Here is an 18,006-nt window from a genome sequence, read left to right on the forward strand (position 1 = left end):
GTTTTTCAGGCGGTCCTCCCGCTGTATCCACCCTCTGCACGGAGGTTTAAGACAGCAGAAATCATTGCTGAGAGTCCGGGTTCGTACGAACCCGAACCTCGGCAGGTTCGGACCGTCCCTACTAAAGATACATTAAAAAAAAGTTATGGCGGAAGGGATGAACAGTATAGGCCACAGAATCAATGTAACCTTGGCAACAAAAGGACCCCCAAGTGCAATTCCATAGCAGTGCCAGCCATAGCATCCCCACTGCAGTGATAATGAGGAGTGCTCTACCTGGATGAAAAACAGTAACCAATGTGATTGTGGTCTGTGGATGGAGATGCAGTAATATACAGCGCCGAATCCATGTCAACAATATTTACAATGTAAACACTCAGGAATGACTTGTCGGACATGGGCTTATTTGATTAAACCTACAATTACTAAGTGTATTAAAATATTCCCATAAATAGTAGAAAGTCAACCACAGATTTGTTACTGACTGGAGCTATGGCAAGCATCGGGTACACACAGAATCTGTATGGAGGATTTCTATAGAGATAATCGACAGCTCTACTGCAATAGATACCATTCATCTGATCTATATCCTGGCTGGCTCTACAATGACTTCTGGTTATATTCAGGCTATGATATTCTGCCTCCTTCTCCTCGGTTCAGGTGAGTACACTGCAAATACCTTGTACACTTGTTCAAATAAGAAAATTGGACTTTATTTCTTTAGAGCTGAGATGGGGAGGACCCTCCAGCTGTTGCCAAACTACAACTCTCATCATGCACCTAGTCTTTTGACATGTTGCAGAGACATGGGGTCTGGGTGCTCTGACCTTTACTGATCTCTCAAATGAGCCAGAAGAAGCTCACAGTTATGTGCTTTACTATGTCTTCCCATGTTTTAGTCTCTGCATGAGGGAAAGCTCCATTAAAAGTCTACGGAGCGTGTCTCATGCAAAAGATGGAAGTGGCAGTAAGATGGAGAAGGAAGTGCGTGACCGTATGCTTCTCCTGACTCATTTTAGAGAACGGTGGGGATTTGAACACCCAGATCACATCTGATCAAAACTTTTGACAAGTCTCTGCAACAAAGTTTTTTTTTTTCTAATGACAGGGACAATTTAAGCAGTAGTAAGATTTTGGCTGGATTTCGGTCACTAAAAGTGCCAAGTTTGGCTTATGGAGAAAACGGGTCTATATGCATATTGGTGTTTCTTTTTTCCTGGGATTTTTCCTCAATTCTTCAATAGAAAACATAAGATCACATGGTATTGAATAACATTACAAGATAAAACAAAAAAAGCATGGATAAAACAACAGAGAGAAAAAAAACGCCTATAGTAATTTACAATAAAATGAAAAAATGCTAAAAAAAAAGCAACACAAAAAAGCAGGTTTTTTTCCCCTCAAGCCGAAAAAATACTGTGCAAAATTTGTGTTAATGTTGTGTTTGAGGGAAGCCTTTGGGAGGTAAAGGATATGGTAAAATAAGAAATGGTCCCAGTTTGGACAAGAGCAGCACTGGTTTTGGGAAACAAAGTATATTTTAAATACCTGTAATTATATCAGACACATAATAAAATCAATTTTTTCGCCTTCACCTCTTTTACATCAAAACTAATTTCAAACACCGGCCATGCAAATATCTGTACGAAGCATTACAACTTAAGGCTATGTTGACACTGCGTACGAGTCCGGCCGTACTGCGAACCGTGAATATACGCACATAGTTTTGAGGTTGATGTGTTCGCTTGAAAGTATACGATATACGCCCGCACAATGCACACTACGTATGAGCTAACGGCCAGATCGTATAAGGCGCCGTGAAAAATGAACAAGACCATTGTTTGAGGACGGAAATGTTCAAACTCACGGCCGTGGATTTCCATGGGGTCCCGTACGGAGTATTTATTTCAGCCAAATTGAACTTCATTTTTCGATCCAAAAGGTTCTGTGTGTTTTATTGGGCTGGGCGAAGATTTCCAAGTAAATGACCTGTTTCCGATCGCTTCGAAACAAGCTAGGGAAGCATAACTGTACTACGGGCGTATGTTCGCGGTTCGTATGCATCCGGCCGCATGTCGATTTTTCCCATGCCCGTAGTTTCAGCCGCACATGTACGGCGGCATACGAAATACGGACTCATACGCAGTGTGAACATAGCCTAAAAAGGGGTTTAGTATGCACAGCTGCTATTCTAAGTTGCGTGCACAGTTCCCATATAGAGAGAACACCATGCAATACAACCAGAAAAAAAGCTATAGGAAATCAACTGGCACAGCAACAATGTTTGAAGTATCAAAAATATTAATCTTTTAGGTATACAAAAATTGTAGACATATCAAAGAAACAAAACAAACTCTAACCCATCAACACATTCAAAATACCCTCATACCTGTAACCACCACTCCCACACCATTCTGAAAAAATGTACAGTCACACCCAGCCCCTAGCAATAAACAATGAAGGTATTCTGCCCCCCCACAATGAAATAAAGCCAAATACTCTAGGAAGTCCACTGGGTGGACAGAACGCATGGGGTTCCTACACCCCTCTCCTGGGTCACCTTGTCCAGTTGATATGATATGGTGATATCTCTGTCGCCGCCGCCCCCCCCCCCCCCTTATATACTCACATTTCAATTTTTTTCATGACTATTTTTTTTCTCCTTTTGCATACACATTTATTCTGTGTTTTGCCGTACACTTATTTGGTAAATTTTTTGCTTTACATCTGTAAGAAGCCTGTAATTCACTGTGTATGTGTACTTTTGACACTGATATGTTAAGTTTAATATTTTATTAATGGCCTGGAGGTGCCCAAGAAGTCTCCATTATTAAGCAGTCAAACTCAACTCCAGCACAACTTTTACGCTACCTGATTGATGGATATGAAACAAGGCTGAGACCAGTGAGAGACTGGAGAGAGACCATTCTAGTGCATATAGATATTATTATCTATGCTATCCTTGAAGTAGTAAGTACACATCTCTTTCATATTCATGTAATGTAAATGTTTTACAAATTTAGGTTCTGCGCGGAATCTCGGCGTCGATTCAGTAGTGTGAACGGAGCCCAAAAGAAAAGCTAAATACAATATAATTTTGTGTGAATATAAAACAATGCGTATAGAGTTAAAAAAAACACATATTTTGCAAAACAAGGTCGTAACTAAGTAGCATGTTCATTATTTGCAAGATGATAATCAATTACGGTAGTTATTTTATATGGCTTGCACATTGCCGGTTAATTTCCCATTTACTTCAGTGGAGCGCATTATTAGACTATGTTCTCACGTCAGGAAAATATTGAGTAAAGGGGTCCATCTTGTTAATGAGACAGCCGCTGACAGTGATCATTATTAGCGGCTGTCTATGTTACAAGATGGCCGCCTTCCCTGATATTAAGCCAGTTGTTGACCCACCACCACATCCATGCGTGCCCGAATCAGAACTCCCCACTGCACACTATGAAGCTTGCGGTTTTCTACAGCCGCTATTCGCTGAATAGCGGCCACAGAAAACTGACATGTCACTTCTTTGCTGCGTCACTAGGGGTCCTGGCCGGAGCGTATACTATGTGTATACACTCGGGCCGGGATCCCATAGACACCCGGCCAGCGTATTTTCTCGTATTAACTACGGCCGTTGTTGCAATCGGCAACAACGGATGTAAAAATACGAAAAAATATGTTGTGTGAACATAGCCTCACTCTGACCACTATTATTAGGCACAATATTGTTTGCGCTCTTTTGGCAAATAGTTGGCTGCACCGAAAACCATTTGACTTTACATTGGGCAGTAAAGTCTCATGAAAGAGTCACTATAGTTCAACGGAAATATTTGATATGTCATTTTTATTCTAACATCATTTTCTCTTTCAAAGGCGGAAAAAGAGCAAGTGATGACAATTTACTTCATGTATAATCAGGTAAGTAACAAGATAATGGAAGGATATACCAAATTTGTGGCAGTGACTTTCAGAAATTGGGATACATACATAAAACATAGTGTTACAGGGGTAAGAACATAATTTGATGAATAAAGTTCACATGCCATCCCATTATTGTAACAAGATGATCAATAACAAAGTTATCCACATAAGCAAATCTATCACCAAAGGTTGTGATATAAATGTTATACGCTCACGGATCACTTGATGATTCCCGCGGTATGGGTCTTTCATTGATACGCCGCTACGTACCTGAGATATGGTCTTTTTTGTTCGATGCAAATTAGCAGGTCTGGTGCACTGGAGGAAGGTCCAGCAACTCCAGTATCTCCTCCCATGATGAGGAGAGCGATGGGAGACAATGTCAGTGCTCTGAGGCCCTGGCCCGCCTCCGGGGCACCAGACCTGATCATTTCCACAGGGCCGTATCTCAGGAACAGCATGGCAGATCACTGAAAGAACTGCATCATTGGAATCAGCACTGATCCGTGAGGCTGTGACACTTATATCAACGCCTGTGTTGAGCTTTAATTGCAATTATTGAAGCTAAAGCCAGGAACAGGTTATAATTGGAGAACAGGTCAGTTTCCCCCTAAATCCCAGCAAAAATTATGCAATTCACAGCCAAAGTGTATGAAAATTGCAGCCAAAACAATGCATCACAAATGCAACAAAAACATGTGCGAACACAGCCTAAGGGAAGCCAAATATAAAAGTGTAAAAGAAATAAGGCAACATTTTCAGTGCACCAAGTGCAAAAAAAGTGCCCCCTAGCATATATATATATATATATATATATATATATATATATATATATATATATATATGAAAATGGTTGTCATTAACCTAGACAAGGAGCTATCAACATTGGGAGGAAAAGGTCAGAGGAAAGTTTGCTAAATGAATGTATAGTAACTGCAGAAATATTTAAATGGGTTGGCCACTTTATAGTAAAATAGGTCCCTGTGTACCTCATAGAGTAAAAATCAGATTCCCCTCCTTCAGGCTGTGCTGCCCTGCTCTGTAATGAGTCTGTCCATAAGATGGCTGACATGAAGGAGCATGTGACCATGTCCCACTCCCCAGTGTCCTCCATAGGCATATACAAGCTCAGTGTTGGACATTTGGGGGTGGGGCATGGTCACATGCTTCCTCATGTCGGCCATCTTAAGGACAGATTCACCACAGAGCAGAGCAGCACAGCCTGGAGGAGAGAAGTCTGATTTTAGCTCTATGAGGTACACAGGGAGCTGCTGTCAGTATATACAGTGAGTACACTTACTAATACTGTACACTGAACATTGTACACTGAACTATTTGTAATTAATTATTTGCATTTGTAATTAATAATTTGACAACTATTTAACCCTACAAGTTTAGTTGAGATGGGAATAAGATGGGAATTAGCTGAGATAGAGATAAGGACATTAAGGACATTACATTTTATATTTTTTAATCCACTGGGTTTTATCTGCAAAAAACGCATGAGAAAAACTAAACAAAATTTAAATGTGTACGGGCAACCTAAAAGTGCAGATCTATTAAGCTGCACAGCTCCAGTAATTCTGGAGTAAGAAAACAACTCTGTTTCAGGGGGGGGGGAGGGGTTAGAACAGCTATTGGGTCCATATGGGGCAAATACTTCTGTGACAGTCATATAGGAATACCCCTCTTCCCACATTTAGGCTATATATGTTTGCATTATAATCTGGATATTTACCTCTTGCATTTATAAACTTACTGCTAGGTCCGTTTTGGAAAGAGCGAACATGCAACCAAAATGTCTAAAGCACTGACATAGTGTTTAGTACTTTCTTACACAAAGTGCTGTATTTTGTCTTTCTGTAGTACTGGAGAGATGAATTTCTACAATGGAATCCAATGGACTTTGACAATATGACAATTATTTCTGTTCCTATCCATACCATATGGATTCCAGATATACAGATAGCTGAATTGTAAGTGCAAATTTAATGTTTTTTTCAAAATTATTTATTTTAAAAACGCACGGGGTCCCCCCCCCATTCTCATAACCAGACATGTTTAATAACCAAACAGCAGCAGCCTAGTAGTACCAAGGTGGGAAGGGACAATTGTTTTTGCCCTCCCTAGCTTAATAATACCAACCTGCCACCACCCAGTCCCGGAGATGCAATTTTGGCGCTCTGGGACTACTGGTACACGACTCTTCCTAGTATTCCTGGGCCAGTGGGTATTGGGGTAATATTGGGGGGGGGGGGGGTTTGACTTAGTAATGAATTCCGTCTATCAGACAGCTTCCACTGCTAAGCCTGTAATAAAATAAAAATAAAACACCACACAATAGAGCAGGGGTGGGGAACCTCCGGCCCGCGGGCCGCATCCGGCCCCTGAGACCTCCCGATGCGGCCCGCGGCCCGCAGCTCCCCTGTGACACGCGCTGCTCTGGAGGAGGAAGGAGCCGGCGCACACAGCATCCTCCGGTGTCTGTGACAGCTGCCGTGATGTCTGTGTCGGCTCCTTCCTCCTCCAGAGCGGCGCGTGTCTTCAGTCTCCTGCGGGCTGTGAGCGATGACGTCATTTCATCGCGCGCCGCCTGCAGGAGAAGACCGGCACAGAGGACCTGGGAGAGAAGAGGACCTGGGCAGCGTGGGAGCGGAGGTAAGGTGAGTGGGATGTTTATTTTTTTTATTTGGGGGTTAAATAGGCTACCAGGGACATGACTGATGGGGGGGATAACTAGGCTACCAGGGACATGACTGATGGGGGTTAACTAGTCCACCAGGGACATGACTGATGGGGGGGGGGGATAACTAGGCTACCAGGGACATGACTGTTGGGGGATAACTAGGCCACCAGGGACAAGACTGTTGGGGGTTAACTGGTCCACCAGGGACATGACTGTTGGGTGTTTACTGGTCCACCAGGGACATGACTGTTGGGGGTTAACTGGTCCACCAGAGACATGACTGTTGGGGGTTAACTAGGCTACCAGGGACATGCCTGATGGGGGGGATAACTAGGCCACCAGGGACATGCCTGATAGGGGTTAACTAGGCTACCAGGAACATGACTGTTGGGGGTTAACTGGTCCACCAGGGACATGCCTGATGGGGGTTAACTAGGCTACCAGGGACATGACTGGGGGGGTTAACTAGGCTACCAGGGACAGGCCTGATGGGGGTTAACTAGGCCACCAGGGATATGACTGTTGGGGGTTAACTAGGCCACCAGGGACATGACTAATGGGGGTTAACTAGGCTACCAGGGACAGGCCTGATGGGGGGTTAACTAGGCTACCAGGGACATGCCTGATGGGGGGGTTAACTAGGCCACCAGGGACATGAATGAGGGATTAACTAGGCTACCAGGGACATGACTGATGTGGGTTAACTAGGCTATCAGGGATATGCCTGATGGGGGTTAAATAGGCCACCAGGGACATGCCTGATGGGGGTTAACTAGGCTACCAGGGACATGACTGATGTGGGTTAACTAGGCTACCAGGGACATGACTGATGTGGGTTAACTAGGCTACCAGGGACATGCCTGATGGGGGTTAACTAGGCTACCTGGGACATGCCTGATGGCGGTTAACTAGGCTACCAGGGACAGGCCTGATGGGGGTTAACTAGGCTACCAGGGACAGGCCTGATGGGGGTTAACTAGGCCACCAGGGACATGACTGATGGGGGGGATAACTAGGCTACCAGGGACATGGCTGGGGGGGTTAACTAGGCTACCAGGGACATGACTGATGGGGGTTAACTAGGCTACCAGGGACATGACTGGGGTTTAACTACAATAGCAGGGGCACTAGGGGAACAATACTTTGCCTTGCCCTGGGTGCTGCAAACCCCCGCTACTAACTGCCGCGCACGGTATGCGGCCCTCGAATGATTTTATTAATGCCCGACCGGCCCTCGACATGGAAAAGGTTCCCCACCCCTGCAATAGAGGAAAGTATTTTATTCTAAAAATAACACCCCCACACCCCTCATTGACCATTGTATCTTAAAAAAAAACTGGTCATCGCCATCAATATCTGGATATCAATATCTGAAAAACAAAAGGGGGAATCACAAAAGAAAAGGCCAGGAGCAGAACACACATCATTGTGACAGGTGTTCTGCACCTTACAGTATGCAGCATCTTGGTAGATGCTGTTCACAGTCTGCCAAAAGGGGTTAAGTGAGGATCTACACTTAACCCTCGCATATCTCAGATCAGAAAACCTAAAGAACAGACCCCAGACCAGATCCCCTAAAGTAATACAGCAGATCAGACGTCCCCTAACTACATTCTGCAGATACTCAACCCTCCTCACGCCCTAGTGCTTGCCCTAGAAAACATCCCCATCCTGATGTCTTTCCATTCACAGTAGTAGTGTCAGTGAAGGAGGAGGACTGCCGAAATGAAGAGAGGTGAGTATTTAGCCAGGAGCAGGCGATGAAAACTATAACCAAACTGCAGTGTGTAAGCCTCACACATCTTGGCAGATGCTTTCACAGAGTACTTTTTCCCTCTCATCTTTATAAATTGGCCACTGATGTAGCAAAGTATGTCTGCCAAATTTGCCGAATGTGGATGCCATCTAAATGAACTTTAGCTGTGTACTCTAGTTCACTTATACTCTGCAGAACATCAAATACATTGGTTCAAGGTAACTGTATTTACACTGCTATGTGCACTTGTAGGAAAGTCACAGAAGGTTCTAGAAGGTTCTACACAATTCTGGACAGTTTTAAAAGCTTTTTGATAGGTCTTACAGTTCTAGAAGCTTCTAGAAGTCTACACTCCCAACAGTCTTAAAATACTGTATATAAAACATCACTGTGCTGATCACAAAGGCAAAGTTTATGGGGAATATTAAGCTTTTTCTATTAATTTTAGGCACAAACAACACACTTAACTGGGAACAAAAAAACTTGTAAAATTGTTATGTAGTGTAAGGCTATGTTCACAAAACGTCATAAATATTGAAAAGGTGGCCGATTTTCATATTTAAAATAACGTCCATTTTTGCCGAGATTTAACTGACTGCAATGGCAATGCATTGAAGTCAATGGGAAGACGGACGTCCAATGCCCACAATGTATTGACGTTTTTGCAGCTGGGGTCAAAATATTGGTCATAATAATTATTTATGTACGTCTTTTGCAAACAGCGGACGTTTTTTATTAGTAGTTAACACACAGTTTTTCTTTTGTCACCGTTTTTTCTCCGTGTTTACTATTAAATTTAATCGACTTTTCAGTTTAGACACACCCAAAGTTTAATTAGTAATCCAAACTAGAATAATGTACATACACCCGTCAATGCACTAAGGGAAGGCCAGGCTGCTAAATAACGGCCGTTATTTTAGACTCAAAATGATGGACGTCATTTTAAACGGAGCTGAAAAAACGTTGTGTGAGCATAGCCTAATCTTATAAGCATTTTTATTAATGGTGTGCTCTGTCCCCCCACAGTATAGATCCCGGGGGCCCCCCAGGCAATAGTTTTGTGTACATTAATAACATGGGGCTGATAAAATATCAAAAGGCACATCGAGGATCATCCATGTGCAAGTTCCACATCTACTTCTTCCCCTTTGACGTTCACAACTGTACTTTAAGTTTTCACAGTATGCTTCACACAGGTATGTCTTCACCTAATGCATAACTGAATATAAATAGCATTTTCAGTATAATATATATTCCATCCATTACATCATTATATACCAGACCCGTACCGGTCACTAAGCGCGATCCTCTCCAGTCAGGGCCATAATGTAAGTTTATGGAGCCCGACTGATTATGCTGACACAGAATGGAGAGTGGACACGCTGCATCGCAGTCTTCTCTCGTCTCGTTCTGACGATCGCTATGGGTCTGAGCACTCAAAACTTTTTAACATATCTCTATGACATGTCAAACGTTTTCTATGATGACAGGGACACATTAAGTTTAAAGGGGTACTCCGGCACTAATTAAAAAAAAAAATCAATCAATCATAATCATAGTTTTCCCATTTACCATCCCTCCGGAGTCTGTCTCCGTTTGAATTTCCCGCTGTTTGCAGGTCCCTGAAGCTCCAGTTGGTGGCTTCATTTTTTCTTTACTTCCTGATTTGGACTTTCCCATAATTCACTCTGTCTCCTGTGATGTCTAACTGATTTTGTAAAACTGTTAGATGGCTTACATCATGTTCAGCCAATCAGAGCTGAGCAACCTGACAATCTGACAAAGAGAGGCTGGCTTAACAGAGCTTAAACCCGCCTCCCTCTTGATGATGTCATTGTCACAAAATGGCTGCCACAGAGCAGCCTGGGGTCAACAGTCATTAGGTAAGAATGAGTTAACTTCACTTACTGGTGGCGGATTGAGGGGGGAAAAGATAGGGAAGGGGGCAGATAGGTGATTGAAGCATATTACAAAGTTATATAACTTTGTAATGTGTTTCAATCACTGGAAAAAAGGTTTTCGCTGGAGTACCCCTTTAACTCTAATATTTTCAAAGCCAAGTAAGACTTATGAGCTATTCACATCTTTCTTTCTTTCCCCCTCTCTCTCTCTTTCCCTCTTTATCTCTCTTTCTTTTTTTCTCTCTCGTTTCTAGTTGATGATATTAATTTAACTGCATGGAAAACAGTAGAGAATATGAGAAGGGATATTCAGACGTTTTACCATCCAGGGGAATGGGAACTTACAGATATATATCCCACTTACAAGCTGGTGGTTAACCAAGAAAGAAAACTTATACTGTTGGAGTTCCATGTAAGTTGGCTTTCCCTCAGTCATATGTCATTTGGTTGTACTATATGTTGTGCTGCAGTGAATATCTACATGTGGGAGCTATGTTCACACTACGTATATTTCAGTCAGTATTGTGGTCCTCATAGCAACCAAAACCAGGAGTGGATTGAAAACACAGAAAGGATCTGTTCACATAATGTTGTAATTAAGTGGATGGCCGTCATTTAATGGCAAATATTTGCTGTTATCTTAAAACAACGGCTGTTATATTGAAATAATGGCAGTTATTTACCATTATATGGCAGCCATCCACTCAATTTCACCATTATGTGAACAGATCCTTTCTGTGCTTTCAATCCACTCATGGTTTTGGTTGCTATGAGGACCTGACATGAGGACCAAATACGCCTGAAATATACTGTGTGTGAACCCAGCCTTATAATAACCGTATACATAGTGAACATTTTTGGTATGTTATATTAGAAAAATCTACTGTCACATCATTTTTTTTTTTTTTACATTATATTATTTCTCTTGTCCCCATTTTGTCTATGGTATTGCAGCTCAGTTCCATTGAAGTGAATGGAGTTGTAATGGATAGGTGTGGTGCTGTTTTTAGAAGGAAGCAGTTATGTTCTTCTAATTCTGTATACCCCCTTTAAATCAGTGTAAGTTAGTGTCTGACAACTGAGACCTACCCGATTACTAGAATGAAGGGACCATATTTTAAGCTGTCTACATAAAATAAGTTATCCTAGAGCAATACATGTTTTAATTTAATGGGGCTTAAGATCCCCATGCACTCTATAGTTATGTCAGGCAGGTTCAGTTATCTGTATAATGTGTATGGGGACCTCCCAAGACTCCACCAACAGATGATGCTAGCAAAGGGTTGAGCATGATGAAATTTATCTTCCTGACCTTTTTGTTTTAGAAACATAGAAGATTGTCAGCAAAAAAAGACCACTTGGTCCATCTAGTCTGCCCTTTCTATTTCCCTTCCTATTATATTAGGATAGATATATGTTTATCCCAGGCATGCTTACTTTCTGTTATTGTAGATTTACCAACCATATCTGCTGGAAGTTTGTTCCAAGCATCTACTACTCTTTCAGTAAAGTAATATTTTCTCATGTTGCTTCTAACCTCTCCCCCAACTAACCTCTCAGAGTCTCCCCTTGTGCTTGAGTTCAGTTATTTACTGTACATTGTCATCTCGCTGTGAGTATGTAAATGCCGGCCCCCTTAACCCGCCTCCACATGGAACATACATGGAACATACTTTACCTGGTCCGTGTTCCGGCTCCCGTAGGTCCTGCCCAGTCAATCAGAAACTGCGGTGGGGCCATGCACTGATTGAGCGGCACCTACAGGGACTGGGAGCCTCAGATGCAGCTGTAGCGTGGAGCAGGTGAAGTATGCTCCAGACAGAGACGGGTTAAGGGGGCCAGCATGTACATACTCGCAGCAGGATGACAATACCGCTGCGAGTATGTAATCTCATTGACAATGACAGTTTGGGATCTGCAGTGTGAAATCCGCTGTGAATCCGTCCTTTGTGATTCTAGCCTTGAAGGGAACCTGTCACCCCCGGCTAGAGCCCCGGATACTCACCCTACCTCGCCAAATCCCGCTCCTGGAGCCGGTCCCGGGACGGAGATATGCTTGTCGCAGCAGAGATGAGTCCGACGCCCATAGAGAATGACGGCTCCATTCATTCTCTATGGGTGTCGGACTCATTTATGCAGCGCACATGCCGGGCTTCCGACAAGGATATCTCCGTCCCGGGACCGGCTACAGGAGCGGGACTGGGGGAGATGGGGTAGGTAACCGGGGCTCTAGCGGGGGGTCGGGTGACCTTCACCCCGGCACAGGGGGTGACAGGTTCCCTTTAATGGATATTACAGATCATTATTTGCAACAATTATAAAGGGTGAGACTTTGAATAAAACAATTTTTTTCTATAGAACGCATTCTCACCCTGATGTCCACCTTTAGTTTACTAGCTAAGCCTGTGTTCTCCTTCATCAAGGATGATGTAGAGCAAGGATGTCAAACTCAGGCCCTCCAGCTGTTGCAAAACTACAAGTCCCATCATGACTGGACAGCCAAAGCTTTATCTTTGGCTGTCCAGGCATGATGGGAATTGTAGTTTTCAAACAGCTGGAGGGCCTGAGTTTGACACGTCTGATGTAGAGAATAGGCTTGTAGCTAGTGAACTGAACCAAGTTTACAGTGTCCCTTTAAATGTTATAAAGTACAAAAAATTGTTTATATAACAATATATGACCTTCAACTCAATTCTTTTTCCATAGTTAATCCTTAAAAGACATCCAATGTACTATGTTGTGAACTTAATCATACCCAGCATATTTCTCATGGTTCTGGATATCATTGGATTCTTCCTTCCTAATGACACCGGAGAGCGCATTTCTTTTAAGATTACTCTGCTGCTCGGTTACTCTGTCTTCCTCGTCATTGTTCTGGATATATTACCTGCTTCATCACACATGACACCAATAATAAGTATGGCCATTAATGTGTATCACAGCCTGTTGGAAATTATATTTGTAGTTTGCATAATTTTTATATCTTGGTAGACCATATCCAGTCACTTTTCAGGAACCAAAAAACGTTACCCATTGGACTAACCCAGTGCTTGGGGTAGTGTTTAAATATTTGGGCTACTGTAATAACACAGCATACCATGGCACGGATATTAAGGCTATGTTCACACTATGTATGAGTCTGGCCGTAGTTCGTACGCAGCCGTACATGTGTGGCTGAAAGTACGACCGTGGGAAAAATAGACATGCGGCCGGATTGCGAACATGCGGGCGAACTGCGAACATACGCCCGTAGTAGAGTTATGCTTCCCTAGCTTGTTTCGAAGCGATCTGAAACAGGCCATTTACTTGGAAATCTTCGCCCAGCCCAGTAAAACACACAGAACTTTTGGATCTAAAAATCACATTCAATTTGGCTGAAATAAGTACTTCATACGGGACTGCATGGAAATCCACGGCCGTGAGTTGGAACATTTCTGTCCTCAAACAATGGTCTTGTTCATTTTTCACGGCGCCGTATATGATCCGGCCGTAAGCTCATACGTAGTGTGCATTGTGCGGGCGTATATCGTATACTTTCAAGCAAACGCATCAACCTCAAAACTACAGGCGTATATTCGCGGTTCGCACTACGGCCGGAAAGATACGTAGTGTGAACATAGCCTTAAACTGTTCCGGAAATCCAAGCATCATCAATAATTATGATGCCAGGAGCTCAAAACTGTTTAAAAGTAATTCTAATTTTTGTATATTTAGTGTATTTAGTTTAGGGATGAAATCTACTAAAATTTTGCATTTTTCGTTCTAATATTTGTATATTTCTTTCTTCAAGGGATGAAATATACAAATATGAGAATTAAAAAATACAATAGACTACTGCAAGATATATTAGAATTCTGGCGATATGCTGTGATTTGACGGCATACCACCAGAGTCCTAATGTATCTTGCAGTTGGGTATTGCATTTTTTCATTTTCATTTTTGTATATTTAATTTACACATCCCTTCAAGGTGAACCAGACATCCTCCTCTCTGCTGTGCAGGGAACACCTTGAGAGATGCTCAAGTCTCCCATTGATTTCAATGGGGTTCATTGAGCACTTGAGCATTGAAGAATGCTCGATTCGAGTAAGGAGCACTCAAGCATTTCAGTGCTTGCTCAACACTAATTGTCACCTAAGATAGATATCAGATACATGCATACGATTGCACAATGTTTTTTAATCAGGAATATAAATTCAAATGCAAATACAATCTTCGGGTCATGGATAAGTTTTAAGTAACCTACTAATATATTCAATTTTATGTTCTTTTTAGATACCTATTTCATTGTCTGCATGGCTTTACTAGGGATCAGTTTGGCAGAAACCATTTTCATATTTCGAATTGTGAAAAACAAAAATACCCATTGTAAGATGCCGACATGGATAAGGAAGTTGGTTTTAGAAAAGCTAAGTGTGTTGGTTTGTATGAAGAAAAAGGACCAGGGCATTGAGCCATGCAAAAAGTTTTCTGAAGAACCACATGAGATGAGCACTGCTAGTAGTGGTAAGTGATAGAAAAAAAGTTATGTATATACCTCCATTGGGTTCAAGTCTTAGAGGGCCAGAGTAGTACTTGTTCTTGGTCATGCTCTTTAAACCAATGTCAGATATAACTAGCTGTGTGACATTTTGCTTTATTTCAGAGTTTCTGTTTGCCATTGAATGCTTAGTTTGTTATTTATCAGAATACCCTGTCCATTACATTTACTTTGGTGACCACAATTGGTCACCATTTACAGTAAGGGTATGTGCACACTACGGAAACCTGGCGCATCACCCACCGCGGATTCTGCAGCTCGCCCCTGCTTGTGGACGCTGGTAGCCGCGCGCATCTCCGCTGCTCCCATAAACTTTATTCTATGTTTTGCCAGATTCCGCCACTCGCCCGAAGAATGGGCGGGTTCATTCTTCGGGCGGACGGCGGAGTCTGGCAAACCATAGAATAAAGTCTATAGGAGCAGCGGAAATGCGGAATCCGCGGTGGGTTATCTGCTGGGATTCCGTAGTGTGCACATAGCCTTACTGTAAATATTTATAATTTAACATTATTAAGGTCCATGTCATTCCATGTGCCATGCATCCAATGCTGCCAACTTGACTAGCACTGTAGTGTCACAACAATAACTTCATGTCACCAGTACATCAGATAGCTCCCTTTCTGTCATCTGTAATTCAACTTCTGACTAGAGATGAGCGAATCTACAATAGGAACGAAGCAAAGTGCCTAGTTCCTATTGGAATTCTGCTCATCTGGCTGCGGCTTTGAAGTCTTCTCCGCTCTGTGCTGCTCCTCCCCAGTTACTGGGAAGAGAGGGATCCAGTCCTAGAAAACTTCTCCCAATTTCTCAGGACTAGATCGAGCCTTTCCCAGCACCTGGGCAGGAGCAGCAGGGAGCAGCGCTGACTTCAAAGCCCACAGCCCAATAAGCAAAATCCCGATAAGAACGAAGCACATGACACATGATAGCTATAAGGACAAGGAGACATATTGTACATTTCACATATCCCCCGCTGCTTCCAGTATATAGAAAATGCATTTGTGTCTCCTTATGGGAAACAGATCACTGATCTCAAGTAGACAAGCCGAAGAAAACACTGTTGGCTGCTGGTTAAAACACTCAATACAGTGAAATCCTAGGTTCATTGCTCCCTGGGAAATACGAATATGCAAAAAAGAGTCTGTGGAGCCTCAATTAAGAGTTGGTCCTAGCCAGATATCCCTTCGGGAAGGACCCAGCCAAGGGGTGGCTCCTGTAGGGAAACCACCAAAGCCACCATATTAAATGTCACATTAAGTTAATGTAAAGACAAGGGCAAAACCAAAGCCAGGTATCCATCCACATACAGCTGTTTCGGGGTGTTGCCCCTCATCAGTGTGGAGCAGGATTCTGGCTAGGTGGGAGCAATGTCTAGTAAAGCCATAAGAGAAACAGATCACTGATCTCAGGGAGATCAGACAAAAATAACACTGTTGGCTGTTGTTTTTGGAGACTCTTAAATGAGTCTCCACAAACTCTTTTTTGCATATTAGTGTCTCCTTGACCTAACGGCTATCTAACAGTGTCAGCAGATTCCCTTTAACCCCTTGCCGCAAGATGACATGGGAAGCGTGATCTGATCGGCAATCTTCTAATAGAGTCTTGAGAGATTTTTTTCTCACATCAGAAAAATTCCTACACAAATACAACACTAATAGAAGCTATAGATTGTGGCAAAAAAAAATATATAAATAACACTCCAACCACCCCAATAGCTGTAAAATCAACAGCGCTATAACTCTCAGAAGGCCAGAATAGGCGGCAGAGGCAAGGTGTTCAAGGATGAAAAATAAAATCCTCCGGAGCAAATGAGGATGCGGCACATTTGATGACAACATGTCTGTCGCATTGTTCTGGATCAGAAGTGTACTTGTGTACGTTTAGGCAAATGCGGCTATGAGGAGGATTGGGGAAATCACTGCCGGTTTATTCTTATGTTAGAAAAGTATTCCATGTATTTAATTTATTGTGTTTTCATTGACACAGGTAAATTGGACAAAGATGGTGACAACAGAGAAGCCACCATCCAGTCAACTCCAGTGACAGAAGCACTCGGAGGTCTCCTGGAAAACATCTTCAAAGAGATAGTTACCATCCGGCTGTGTGTTAAAGACAAAAGCGATTGGGAAACTAATGAGGAATGGCTGCTGGTGGGAAACACACTAGATAGATGTCTTTTCTGGGTGCATCTGTTAATTGTCATGGCCTATATTATAAGCATAACTATTTTCTGGTCATACCACTCAGCTATGTAAATAACGCCAATGTTAAAGGGTACTCTGGGAAAAAAATCTTATAAATGGACTGGCATCAGAAAGATTTGTAAATGATTTCTATTTAAGAAATCCCAAGCCTTCCTGTACTTACAGCTGCTGTATGCCCTGCAGGAAGTGGTGTCTTCTTTCCATTCTGACACAATGCTCTATGCTGCCATTTCTGTCCATGTTAGGAACTGTCTAACGCAGTAGCAAATCTGCATAGAAAACCTCTCCTGCTCTGGACAGTTCCTGCCACAAACAGAGGTGGCGGTAGGGAACACTGTGTCAGAACGGAAAGAATACACTACATCCTGCAGAACACACAGCACCTGAGTTTTTTTAGTATTGGTTATTTAGAAATCTTGATCATATTTTGGCACCAATGATTTTAATTTTTTGTTCTCCAGAGTACTACTTTAAAAGGACACCGATTCATAAGTTCATCATTAGGCTATCTTCACACAACGTCAAAAATAGAGAAAAGGCGACCGATTTTGATATTTTCAAAACGTCTGTTTTTGCCGCGATTTAACTGACTGCAATGGCAATGCATTGAAGTCAATGGGAGGACCTTCAATGCACACAATGCATTGAATAACGGACATTTTTACCGCGGACGTCAAAATAATGCACATGATCATTATTTTCGTACGTCTTTTGCAAACAGCGGACGTTTTTTATTAGTTGTTCACACACAGTTTTTTTTTGTCACCGTTCTGTCTCCGTTTTTACTGTTAAATTCAACTGACTTTTCAATTAAGCCGCACCCAAAGTCCAATTAGTAACCCCAAACTAGAATAATGTACCAACAGCCATCATTACACTAAGGGGAGGCCAGGCAGCTAAATGACGTCCGTTATTTTAGACTCAAAATAACGGACGGTCTTTTAAACGGAGATGAAAAAAACGTGGGAATATAGCCATAGCCTGCAGAATAA

General features: G+C 42.5%; 1 protein-coding gene across 2 annotated transcripts; it reads left to right on the forward strand.

Moving 5' to 3' along the window:
* The first annotated feature begins 242 nt into the window (after window positions 1–242).
* Window positions 243–17,180, forward strand: LOC138768923 (5-hydroxytryptamine receptor 3A-like). 2 transcript variants are annotated; one of them, XM_069946974.1, is made up of 9 exons: window positions 243–660; window positions 2,810–2,970; window positions 3,880–3,924; window positions 5,794–5,903; window positions 9,396–9,565; window positions 10,525–10,682; window positions 12,977–13,187; window positions 14,546–14,776; window positions 16,797–17,180. In XM_069946974.1, the coding sequence occupies exons 1-9, from the start codon at window positions 606–608 to the stop codon at window positions 17,063–17,065; spliced, it is 1,410 nt and encodes a 469-aa protein (XP_069803075.1). In that variant the 5' UTR covers window positions 243–605; the 3' UTR covers window positions 17,066–17,180. The 2 variants fall into 2 exon arrangements, with proteins under 2 accessions (XP_069803075.1, XP_069803076.1); XM_069946975.1 differs by lacking the exon at window positions 2,810–2,970.
* The last annotated feature ends 826 nt before the right edge of the window (window positions 17,181–18,006 follow it).

This window comes from Dendropsophus ebraccatus, chromosome 12, assembly GCF_027789765.1.
Source record: "Dendropsophus ebraccatus isolate aDenEbr1 chromosome 12, aDenEbr1.pat, whole genome shotgun sequence".
In the NCBI taxonomy this organism is placed as follows: domain Eukaryota; kingdom Metazoa; phylum Chordata; class Amphibia; order Anura; family Hylidae; genus Dendropsophus; species Dendropsophus ebraccatus.

Excerpts from the sequence above, each read along its gene's own strand:
- LOC138768923 (XM_069946974.1), top strand. The coding sequence starts at position 606 with ATGACTTCTGGTTATATTCAGGCTATGATATTCTGCCTCCTTCTCCTC. Across the intron at positions 3,925-5,793 it reads TTTACTTCATGTATAATCAG|TACTGGAGAGATGAATTTCT; the intron begins GTAAGTAACAAG and ends GTCTTTCTGTAG. Across the intron at positions 13,188-14,545 it reads ACACATGACACCAATAATAA|ATACCTATTTCATTGTCTGC; the intron begins GTATGGCCATTA and ends TGTTCTTTTTAG.